Here is a 12,359-nt window from a genome sequence, read left to right as displayed (position 1 = left end):
TGTAACTAATCATTTTAAAACCTAAACTGATTACATGTAATTAATCAGCTTCTTAAGCTGATTTGTAACTGTATTCAGCAGCCTAGCAAATGTATGCCAAGGCACGTACCTAGATGATTAGCCAGCTGTCATAGTCCAAAGTAGTGTCTCTTAGTTTGATGATGCCACTTAGTTTGATGATGCCACTTTTTGTCACCATAAAAGAAACAAGTGCAGATGGTGGCACTAGCCTTGCAAGTGGGGCATCCTACTCTGTGCAGTCTCCTAGGGCAGGGCAGAATGGCCTTCCCACCTCCTTAGGCTGTCACAGGGGCTGAAAATGCCCCGTGGCAGGGGTGGGAGGAATAAGAAGACAGAGCAGAAGAATGCGAGATGAGCATGCTTGAGGCTTTTCTCGCCTCAGCTCCCAGCCAGTTATCCTTTAAGGGTCAATCTCTAGAAAGCAGTTACAGCTGTGTCAGGGACAACCTGCAAATGTGTTGGGTCAGGGAGGAGTGGGCAGAAAACAGCTTCCTGCATTCCCCACATCAACAGCCCTCCTGAGGCTTCCTGCCCTCCCACAGCAGACCAGACATATGCCTCCCACCCTCTCAGCCCACCCAGCTAGCTGAATCACCTCCCTCCAACCTGTACAAAGAGGATGGAGCTACTTCATCCTTCCACATCCCAGAATACAGCTCCAACGCTAGAGGGATGGGGCTTACCCACCCCAGTGTCACTCACCCAGACTGAAGGGTTACCCTGAAATAGGCATCTGGCCTCCAGCTGGCAACACTCAGCAGTGTTCATATGTTTACAAAAATGTTAGCCTTCAACAGTGCTTAAAACAAGAACATAAAGTGGAAAGGTTGCCTCTGCTAAGTGCAATGGAGTTGGTTGTTCATGAATGCTTGAAGGGGTATTCTCACAAAATACTCATACATCATGATATGTAAATATATGCAGCTGAAGCTCAAAGAAATCCCTAAGAGCTTCTTTCAACTTCCTCAGAACCTTACATTTTGGATAAAACACCTTGTATATGTTTCTGCCAACAAGCTGAAAAAACGGCTCAGTTGTCCTGCCTGACAGATCTAGGGCTCTCCTTGAAGTCCTGGCAGTTTAAGGGATGTGCTAAGGCCATCATAGCCTGCAGGGCATGACTTATACAGATGAATTTTTAAGGGCTTTCTTCCTCACTGAAATTTAATAGGTGTCTGACATCTAATTCATGAGAAAATCTTGGTGAACCTTGTAGGTGACTAATAATTATTTTGTTCATCTGTCACTGAACTCATCAGCACAGCATGGTTGTCAGTTCCCAAAGATTTCAGTGGCAGATGGACTAAGCTCCACTGAACTTTAGATATCTTAAAGTTAGCTCTCTAGTTTGAAACAGTCAGTTCAGTCCCACAGTGGTCAACAGAGGTAAAGAGCATCTCCAAAGGGCAAGTATAAGTCTTGTCTAAGTCTTGTCCTCCAGATAGCATTTTCAGGCAGGTACCAAAGAGAGGTGTCTCTACACAGCTTAGTCTAAACCTATAGCCTTCAGATAGCTGAAACTGTGTGAAACTAACCCCAGCTCAAACAAGAGGATTCTCTGCAACACAATCCACATGCTTTTGTATTTTCTATGCATTTATTTCTTTGCTCTTACGAGGCAGCAGTCACCTCTGTGAGACGAGCTTATGACTTTGACAGAATTGCTTATGGAACAAGGCAGCAGTCACCATGAATAAGGCATCAGATCAGCCCTGTGCAACAAGAAGCTGCTTAAGAAATTTCATAGAATCATAGAATACCAGGTTGGAAGGGACCTCAAGGATCATCTGGTCCAACCTTTCTTGGCAAAAGCAAATTTGTTATAAAAGGAGGCTGGATGACTCAGAGGTTGTGTATATGATTACAGAAGGACTGGATGACTTGAAGTATAATCATCAGATATTGATCCTCCCACCAACAGCAGATCCCTTAAAATCCAGTGGTGGATTTATAGTTATTGCCAACTGCAAACACATCTGAAATGCACATCTGGTATTTGTACAGGTTCCACAGCAGACACTTAGAGAAAACACAGCAATTGGCAGTAAAAGCTAGCAGTATGGGTGGTGGCAGTGGTGGGAAAATGAATGCTGTCTCACCCACTGGAGAAGAGGTGGTGTTTCTGGCAAGGCTGTGGGGAGCAGAGCTGCATCCCTCCTGTCGGTGCAATGGCTCCAAGGCTGAAGAACTGCAGTCGTGAAAGTTCACAGTCTGGTGCTTGGCACTAGTGCAAGATACACCATTTAAAGGAAAGCTTGCAAAATGAGTTCACAGGAAACAGCTAAACCATTCCAGGAGCTGGCGGCTGTTTTCACAAGCCTCAGGACACTCCAGGCCTTTCTCAGGTAGTTTCTCCAGAACTGTCATGTGCCAGTCCTGCTGCTAAGAGCAAGCTCTCACTTGTCTTGTTCCTCCTCTGTCCACAGGCATTAGCAGTGGCCGGCCTGAGTCCCCTCCTCCAGCGAAGCCATTCCCCCACCATGTTCTCTCGGCTGTGTGCTACGCCCCCCGCTACGCCCTGCAGCCGTGGCTGGCCGCAGCAGACCATCCCGACTCTGCGCCTCGACAGGGCAGAGTCCAGTGAGAAGCTCAACAGCAGCTTCCCATCAGTACACTGCGGATCTCGGTACCCTGACAACACCGGCTGCAGCAGCCCAAGGAGAGCCAGGCCGGTCTCTCTCACCATCCCCAGCCAGACCGGAGGGAGCAGCAGGCAGTTTCACGGCAGCGCTGGCAGCCTGGTCGAAGCGGTAAGACTGCAGAGTCATGAAGGACATGGGCAGTGTCAAGGCCAACTAGAAATGCAGCCCTCGGAAGAGCGGGGAAACAGATATATTGCTGCCCACAATGCCAGGAGTAGGAAAGACCATCTCTAAGCAGGAGTTAGCAGCATAAATGGGAGGAGGGCCACTGGGGAAAATAGAGTGGTAAAGAGGGTTGTGTTAGGGGTGCAACAGCATTGATGATGCAGAGTACTAACGTATGTCTTTGTCTCTGGTTCCCTACCTGCTTTTGAAGGTCTTGATTTCGGAAGGACTGATGCAGTTTGCTCAAGATCCAAAGTTCATTGAGGTCACAACCCAGGAGCTCGCAGATGCCTGTGACATGACGATAGAAGAGATGGAAAATGCAGCAGACAACATTCTCAATGGTAACAGCAAGCAAAGCCCCAATGGCAACCTCTTGCCTTTTGTTAACTGCAGGGACCCAGGGCAGGACAGTGCAGGAGAGGAAGAGGAAGAGGTGCAGAACCCGGATTGTAGAAAAAGTCAGGAGGAGCTCAAGGACAGCAGGATTTATATCAGCAGCCTGTAGTTGCCAGGGCTGGAAGCGATGCTGGTTTTTTATTTGTTTCAATGTTCCTAATGGGTTTGTTTCAGAAGTGCCTCACTGTTCTCGTGACCTGGAGTAACCGGAACAGCGTTCTTCATTCATTTCTGTTGGGACGAGTCGCAGAGTTGGGTGGTGTAAGAAAGCTTTTCAGGAGCGGATATAACCCCAGCACGTGTCCATGAAGGAAGAGTGAGGAGGAGGAGGAGGAGGAAGAGGAGGAGAGCCAGCTCCCTCTTTTTTTCAGTCCCTGCACAAGGAACGACGACTGCCTCCGGAGCACGAAGGGGAACCTCAGCTTCCTGTGGATGGCCCTAGCCAAAAGGACCCTGCATCAAACGGGTGTCTTTCAACTTTGCTTGTAAAAATCATTTTGCACATATTCTGTATGAGCCTCACCGTCTCCATAAAGCCAAGGCCCTTTGATTCGGAAGGAGAGGAGGACTTCTTCTGCTGTGGATTCCCATACCGTGAAGGGGAGGAGGAAGCAGAAGAAGCCCGAGGGCGCCCGAGGGGCAGGTGGCAGCGCTGCCCAACCCTGCCAAGACTCCCAGGCAGCAGTCTCTGCCAACCAATCCAAGCTCAGGCAGCCAATCCTGCCAACCAATCAGAGCTCGAGCAGTCACTTGCCAGCCAATCCGAGCTCAGGCAGTCTCCTGCCGACCAATCAGAGCTCAGACAGACAGCCGTGCCAGCCAGTGGGAGAGTGGGAGCAGGCTTTGCGGCAGGGCTGAGCCGACCTGCCCGCAGTTGCTGAGGTGGTGGTGGGCTTGTGTAGATCTCTCCTTGTTTTGCAGTTTGATATTTTCTTGAAAGCATGTTGCAGTTTTTATTTTGACTATTTTATTATTATTTTTTTGGAGGAAGAAGGGAGTGTTTACAACGTTTTGTAATCACCTACCTTTTTGTTTTGGTTTATTTTCACCTTCGCAAATGTTACATTGGTTTGATCATGTTGTATTATTTAAACTGGGTTTTTTTCTCCATTGAAATTTGGTAGAAGTATAATGATAGATGGGTTTTACCAACCATTATGTACACCGACAATTTGTAATTTTATTTGCTAGTAATTGAAACCTCCTTTTTTTGTTGTTTTATAATTTAAAGATAGTAGGCAATGCACTTGATATAGTCTTGCACATTTGAGTGATTGATTTGGGTTCTTTTTAGTACTAAGTATATCTGTGAGTGTGGGAGCAATACCGAGCGAGTGTGCGTGCGCGCGCGTGTGTGTGTAAGTGCATGCAGTTCTCCACATCCTGGTTTGAGCTGCAGGAGATCTGTATCTGGGGCCATTTGAATGCAAAAACAAACCACTGTCTCTGCTTCTGAAAGGGGAATCAGTAACTCTTTGCATTTTCTGTTCCACAAGATATGCAAAAACAATGCAATAATATTAATTTTAAAATACAATTGTAAGTTGTGTTGGCATTAAAACTGTATAGAGAAAAATTGCGGGGGTGGGGGGAAACAAAAAAAAAAAAACCAGAAGGCGTTACGCTTCGATATATTCCGTGTGATGTTTTATTGCATTGATAATGTTTCTGTTGAAGAAACCGTTATACTTGAATTCAGGTCAGTTTCAGTATTTTTCAAATATTTTTTTAAAATGAATTGCAATTGTGCCAAGCAAAGATAATGAATTGAATTAAGTTTGTTTAAAAAAAAAAAAGAAAAAAACAATCACTTCTTGTATATTTTGCTGCATGTCAGGTGAATCATTTCGTATTTGGAATGTGCCAAGCTTTACCTTTGAACTTTTAAGTGCTTTTCTACGTGTGGTTGGGTAAAGGGGTACTATTTTTTTTTCCTTTTTTAATTTGTACAATGAACAAAGTGTACCTGGTGTAAGTAACTATTCTGCAATCCACTGACAGGTTGAACGTTACTGATTTTGCATATCTTGTGTTCATTTTCCTTCTTCCTCACTCCCTTTAAACATGCACGATGACTTTATTGGTAAAGAATCTTTCTTCCCGAGACTGGGACATTTTATTCAGGCTTTCTTCTCTTTCTTTTTGCTCAGTTTCTCTAAAGGTCTCAACCCCCTCGAGGGTGACAAGACCCCCAAGCCCATTTGGCAGATCCATCCTATGTATTCAGCTGGCACTAGCAATTCAAGGAGCGGGGAAAAAAAATCTGCTTTCAAATTTCTTTTATTAGATAGCTAACCCTGACTGATTATAGCAGGATCCTGGGATAAGCAAATGCAAGAGGCTGAATCATTAGCAAAGTAAAATTATCTAACTTTCAGTCCAGACCACTGAAAGCAGAGGGTGAGTGAGGGAGAGAGCTCTGGATTGTTTCTTAGGAGAATTGCCGCAGTCTGGTCAAGATGCAGATGTTAAGTGACTTTTTTGCATTCCTATGCACGGTCTCATCCCTCTTCCCAGAACTTTAGTGGCTGGATTAGATTCTAAATCACAAAACATCTGATGGCACAGCATGTCTCGGTCATATTTCCCTACTAGTGAGTGTGAACCTCTCTTGACTTTCCTCACACTGATACTTGGCCTTAACCCCTGAGAAAGGCTGAAAAAACAGGCAGGCATTGTTAGATTTTATGCAACTGATTTTTGTCTAGACTACTGCTGTTTTTTCTCCTTTCTCAAGATGGTTCACAAACTTGCAGATCAGTGCTGAGCTAGGAGGTGTAATCTGACTCAGAGCTAAACTTTCATTCAAATCTTGAGCTTCTCCAGATGTCTGAGCACATCATTTATTGCATATGTTGATTACATTATTTTTGTAATGCCCTTGTTTGTCTTCTTGATTCTCTGGGGCATAAAGCAGAAATAGCAAAGGGTATTTTTGACAGTGCACTTTTTTCAGTGTCATTTTGAACTTGCCAGTAGCAGCTCAAGATACTTTGAAAAAAACCAAATCCTTTTAAACTAGAGAGATATGAGTCCATTTATACAACCATCTGCCATCAAAGTCCTAATTCAAGACTTCCCTGGGGAAAGTAACCAGCTGATGTCAGTCAGTCTCATCCTTTCCATCCCTCATGACTGTATCAAGATGGGCACACAAGTGTGTCTCCCTTTGAGAGTTTGCTGCTGCTAGCGCTGATGTGCTCCAAAGCTACTTGAAAGGAAATAATGCTGTGCCTAGCTGTTTCTGAAAATGAAATCAGTGTAAGAGCTCCCTATCTCATTTTCTTCCACTAGAAAGTCCATCTGACCCTCCCCGTGGGGGACAGAGGTGTTCTCTGCTCCTGAGAAACAAAGTACTGATCTAAACTAGTGGTAGCAATGGATATTTTGGATGCTTGACAGCCCATGTCATCTTTTAGGATTTTTCTTGATGGGAAGGAAAATGGTGGAAAGGATGTCCCATGCATTCCCAGTGAAAGCTGCAACTGCTTCAAGGGTCAGAGCCTACAATGGCCAGGGGAAACCCCACTCTCTGCTGGAAGACCCCTTAGGTCTTGCAGAGTGGAAAACACATGGCTAGCAGAGAATGCAGATAACTTTTGTGGTTTGAGGGGCAGGTGTTAAATTTAGTAATTGCTGGTGCCAGCTGTGCAAATTTCTCTTTCTGGGGAGGGTGGCTTTTTTTAATTCCTTTGAGGTACTTCCAATGTGCACATTGTGACAGGCCTGAGCAAAGAGCTACTGCCTCCTTCAGGTGAGGTAGAGTCTGGGGGACGGTGGGAAGGCAGGGGCAGGTTTAGTTCCTGGAGCATCCTTCTGTCCCTGTGTATGGGAGTGGATGGTGGGTACAATCACTGTGCTGTGGATGGAAGCTTTGAAGGATCCGATGGCTGAGGAGTGGCATGGAAGGAAAGGAAAGAATGGGAAAAATGATCTGCTGTTTGCCACCTAGCATCTCTAACTTGCAAGAGTACACTGCAGACTAAAGACGTTTCTTATAAAACAACAAACCTCCTCCCTGTATCACTCCTGCTCATTACTCCAGGCAGTACTGGGCCAGCCACACCAGGTGCATTTCTTTTTTTTTCTTCCTTATTTCTGTGTGGCTGACATGATGGGGAAGAAAGTGGAACTCATGATCCAGAGCTGGAGTTTTGTTATCCACAGACCTTTTCTGTATCATCTGCCTCTTCAGCTGGACATGTGAACGATGATGGTGTAGATGCTGCTGCTACTGCAGGGGTCCTGCCTGTTTTATTACCCTGCCCACCACACCCCAGCACGGAGGGACAGCCAGAGAGGCGCCATGTACAGAACTGCATCTATTTCTGCTTTGTTTTCTGACTCAGAACCCTGCCCCTGATGACTACGACAATGATGAAATCAACAACAACAAAAAAAGGGCAAATGCATTTTTTACATTTCTTGATAATTTCCAAAGCAATGTATCATTGCTTTCTTTAGACTGACGCCAATATAACAGTTGTATGGGTCTCAGCCAGGCTCCTGTGTCTTTTCTGCCTGATAGTTTCAGATTGTTGTATGAAATGTATGCGCGTTTGCACACAGACACAATCGTACGAGGTGATGGCACCGTGAGCCCATGGGGTTGTTCACCTGTGTCATAGATTAAGTTGGAGGCCTTGCTTCACATGCGTAGATGAGAAACGCATTGGTCCAGTGAGCTGAAGTGAAGCAGCCCTACTGAGACAGAACTGAGTATCCTGATATATGCATAGTTCCATTGTGACTGTCCCCCTGGCAGGGGCAGGGTGGGGGAGAAGAACACTGAATGGGGAATTTGGAGCACAACAAAATTGAGAAAATAAGTAGAATCCAGTCGGGGGCTTCTGGTAGTGGTGAGATTTTTTCAGTTCCCATAATGAAAACTGTAGTGCATATAAAGAAAATATTCCAGGCCGCCAGAAGCCCCAGTTCCCATCTTGCTAACATGAGGCTGGAGGGCACTAGAGGCCAAGGAGGTTGTATCAATGCAAAGAATGTGGAAAACAGAACTGGGCCCAGAAAACTTTGATTATATCTTTCCTCCATGTATTCTCTTCTCCAAAGAAGTCTAAGGAATATAAATTTCAGTAGCCGCACAGGGTTTCTTTTTTTCTTCCTCTGAATGTTGCAAAGTTTTAAAAGTTTTATTCTGGGTCAGCAAGCCCAGGGATCCAGAGGGTTTCCAATGGGATCTCAGTCCATGGAGCTTTGTTGCTGCTTTGCTTCTGGACAGCCGAAACTTCTATGGCCTTGCTGCTAAAGCGCCCTGAGATGGGGTGGCTGAGGGCAGAAGCACAGCCGAGAGATATGTCCTGTATTGAAGACAGACTGGGCTCCAGTTGCTTTCAGAGACGTCAGTAGCATCACACTGGAATGGAAAAAACCCTCTTCTGATATAAACTTTAGCATTCTAGTTAAATTCTCCATTCTTCCCCTGCCCCTTATGGGGGACTTGACTTAACTGTTAACACTTGAGCATAAAAAACAGGCCTTCTTTAGGGGCACAGGGCTCGATTCAGTTGCCTAAATGCGGGCATCTGCTGCCACTTGAGCTACCCTACAGCACTCTGCCTGGCCTGCAGCAGCTGGTCCAGAAAGGCACAACTCTTCCCCAGGGCTGGTGTCACAGCTACCAGCCCCACGTGGATGGCAGAGATCTCAGGCGGCAGGAGACAATTAGGCAACTTAATCAAGTCCCTTTCTAAAGGGCTAATTGAGAGGAGCAGCACCAATGACTGATGTAATAAGGGAATCTTCATTAGCATTACCAAGGGCTTAGGCTGGATCAGGAGCTCATCTCCACAGTCCCATGCTGTTGGTTTTCTACCCCACCTCACACAGACAGCCTCCACTCCTGCAGCCTGAAGTTCATGGCGCTCTGCCCAGCCCTTACATTAGGCCAGGGTTAGCAGCTGCATCCCAGGCCCAGTGGCACTGAGGCAAGCCCAGACAAGAGCAGGTGTCACTCCGCCCAACAACAGATTTTTTTCTGCCAGCGTTTGAACAGCCCCTTTACCTATTCAAGACAGACCCAAAAACTCAGACACCATTCATTAGCCTCATCGTTCGGACGATTAAATACCTGTGTTTTTCTGTTGCATTTTGCATTTTGCCCGGCCAGGCAAAATGCAAGTTCTTTCCCAAACAGGCTGTAATGCCAGTCTGCACCCATCTCAAGCACCTAGGTAGACTGGCAGCCAATACTACCTAAACATCATCAACTTTATGATTGTTCATAGAAGTGATTGGTTCAGGCTTATTCAGTCTTGACAGTTTGAATGTGGGAAGATTTCAGAGGAGGAGGAGTGAGATTGTAAATATCTCTTTGACAAACATTGCTGCATCACACACACAAAAAAGGGGGAGATACTTTTAAAACTGCCTTAAAAATCAATTCTGAATTATGAAATCTCCCTCCAAACAATTGCCGCTTGGTAGAGCAAGGGATGAGTTGCTTTGGGTGAATTCTGGCAAGAAGTGGTTGGAATCTAGTCCAGTTTCAGGAGTGGAAGTGTAATTTAGGAGCTGATCTCTCTCTCAGTCTGAATTCACATCAGCACCAATGACTGAGCACTGCAGGATCAAAACTGTTTAAGGTCTGGGGGGGGTACTGTATCTGGCCTGCATCTGCATGGTTTGGGTCTGGCCCGGCAAGGTACTGCATACCTGTGTTTCCCAGTGACTTCAGGGAAGATGGGGTTCCTCAGCACCTCTTAAGTTCAGGCCCTGGAGCACCATTTCCTGCTCTGATCATCAGCTATAAATATTGACAAATATAAGTGTTTTGCCTTCATTTGAATTGCCCTGAGCTGTAAAATGATCTCTCTCAAGTATAAATCAGTCCAGATATAAACCTCCTCTCCCACTCTTCCCTACGCTCCCTGACCACCCTCCCAGCCCTCCCTCTCACCTCCACCCAAGTCCTTCCCCTGTCTCAATTCTTTACCTCCTTCCACAATTTTATATCTAGTTTTCATGAACCCACAGAAATGCTTTTGTAAATAATGCTGTACAGTTTGTAACCGTCATGTAAGCCTGTCATCAGTGCCAGAGTCCGTCTTGCCCTCTCGCACGTTTTAAAATCAACAGAGGAAAGTTAGAGCGAATGGCCCGCCAGTGAACTATAGGGTCATCTCTGTGTGGGACAAATGTATATTCCTGTAAGATTGCATTTTTATCTAAGGAATGATGTTATTTTAAAATTGCTAATAAATTTCTAAACAATGTCGATTTGTTTAATATTGTAAATATATCAGAACTGCTTTGACATTGCTCCCTTCTCTCAGCAGTGGCTGAAAATAAGACAGCTACCTGCAGCCCCTTATTTCCCATCATCAGTCCCACTGCCATTCATGGGCTCTCTTGTGTGTTTAAGGGGCTGCAGAATGGTCTTGGACAGTCACAGCCTACCCTGTTAAACAGTAACTTAGGAAATCCAACTGCTCTCTGTACTGCTGTCACTACAGAAATTCTGCCATGTCATGATGTCCAAAGTGTGACTCATGCATAACCACACAGTATTTTCTCCACAGGATTCTTTCTTACCAAGCATATGCAACAAAAAATAAATGCCTGCAGCCTAAATACAGTGTAATTGGTAAATACATAAGCCATTAAGCTAATGGGACGATAATAAGTAACATACCACGCATTTACTTTTCGATTGAACAAATTTGTTCTACCATGGTTATCAAGCAATTACGCTGCAATGCCAGCTGAGCACTGTATTTCCTGCCACAGCACTGTAAACCAGTGTACTCAGTTCAAGTACATTGGTATAAGATTGAGCAAAACAATGTCTAAAGAAAAAACTTCCATTACATGTATATATATGCTACTCCCTGACATGCACACAAATGTGAGAACTGCAGGCTTTGCTGCTACTATTAATTAGTGGTGTCACAAAACGGTAAAACCCAAGAAGTGAGTAAAACCTGTGGATGTCATCAGTGTGAGGCGTTCGAATGGCAGAATGATCAGCAGAACCCTCGCTGTCTCCAGGCTCAGACCAGCCCTCAGCTAGTTTTCCACCACAAAACCATATGAAACCACCGTGCTCTTGGCTGTCAGTCCAAGCCCAGCAAACGGTTTGGCTTTGCAGAAAAGCTCGATGAGCTGGAAACCTGTCTGAGCTCCCTGGGGACGGGCTACAGCTTTGTATGAAAACCCTGTCAAAAAAAAAAAAAAAAAATTGGGTGAAAGCCTCTGTGTGTGTGCTGCAGCATCAAGAACAGTGTGAAACCCCGAGCGAATCCTGTGAGACAGCTGAAACGCGGTGAGCATCACAAACGAGTAGAAGGTTTGCACAGCCCCCTGTGAATTGGATGTATTTAGAATAGTCCCACGACCCAGAACACACCTATAATGCTTTGTATTGGGTCGTTGCAGACCGCTGCTGGTGCCGGTTTTTAATGCTCATGGTATCTACCCGAAGCTAGAGGTGTGCAGCGGGGAGGATGAGCGCGCAGACCTCGGGAACCCCTCCGTTCACTCGGGAACCGAAGACACGCCAGATCTGGCCCCACAGGGCTGCCTCCAGCGGGACCTCCGGTCAAGGGCCACTCTGGGCTCACAGCAACCCGAAGCAGGCCGGGGAGGCCACTGCCTATCCCGGGCGCAGGCCCGGGCGGCTCACCCACCGCCGGCCCGCGGCTCGCCGCCAGCACAGCACGGCCTGGCCTGGCCTGGCCCGGCCCGCTCCTCACAGCGCGCCCTCCCCACCGAGACACCCGACCCAACGGTTACAGGGAGCGGGCCCGCACCGCCCCTAGCACCGCCCCTAGCACCGCCCCTAGCACCGCCCCTAGCACCGCCCCTAGCACCGCCCCTAGCACCGCCCCTAGCACCGCCCCTAGCACCGCCCCTAGCACCGCCCCTAGCACCGCCCCTAGCACCGCCCCTAGCACCGCCCCTAGCACCGCCCCTAGCACCGCCCCTAGCACCGCCCCTAGCACCGCCCCTAGCACCGCCCCTAGCACCGCCCCTAGCACCGCCCCTAGCACCGCCCCTAGCACCGCCCCTAGCACCGCCCCTAGCACCGCCCCTAGCACCGCCCCTAGCACCGCCCCTAGCACCGCCCCTAGCACCGCCCCGCCGCGGCGGCCCCTCCTCAGGTGAGGGCCGGCA

General features: G+C 47.1%; 1 protein-coding gene across 14 annotated transcripts in view; it reads left to right on the top strand.

The window, feature by feature from the left end:
* CACNA1C (calcium voltage-gated channel subunit alpha1 C) overlaps window positions 1–10,459 on the top strand; it is a 498,259-nt gene extending 487,800 nt beyond the window's left edge. For 13 of the 14 annotated variants that reach the window (XM_074826113.1, XM_074826100.1, XM_074826102.1 and 10 more), the window contains 2 exons: window positions 2,448–2,771; window positions 3,040–10,459. In XM_074826113.1, coding sequence (XP_074682214.1) covers window positions 2,448–2,771; window positions 3,040–3,336 — 621 coding nt within the window. In that variant the 3' untranslated portion in view covers window positions 3,337–10,459. The remainder of the gene's footprint in view (window positions 1–2,447; window positions 2,772–3,039) is intronic. The other variant, XM_074826111.1, reaches the window with a different exon arrangement.
* Window positions 10,460–12,359: the final 1,900 nt, after the last annotated feature.

The sequence above is a fragment of the Strix aluco genome, chromosome 5 (assembly GCF_031877795.1).
Source record: "Strix aluco isolate bStrAlu1 chromosome 5, bStrAlu1.hap1, whole genome shotgun sequence".
Classification (NCBI taxonomy): domain Eukaryota; kingdom Metazoa; phylum Chordata; class Aves; order Strigiformes; family Strigidae; genus Strix; species Strix aluco.
This window is presented reverse-complemented; position numbering and strand designations above follow the sequence as displayed.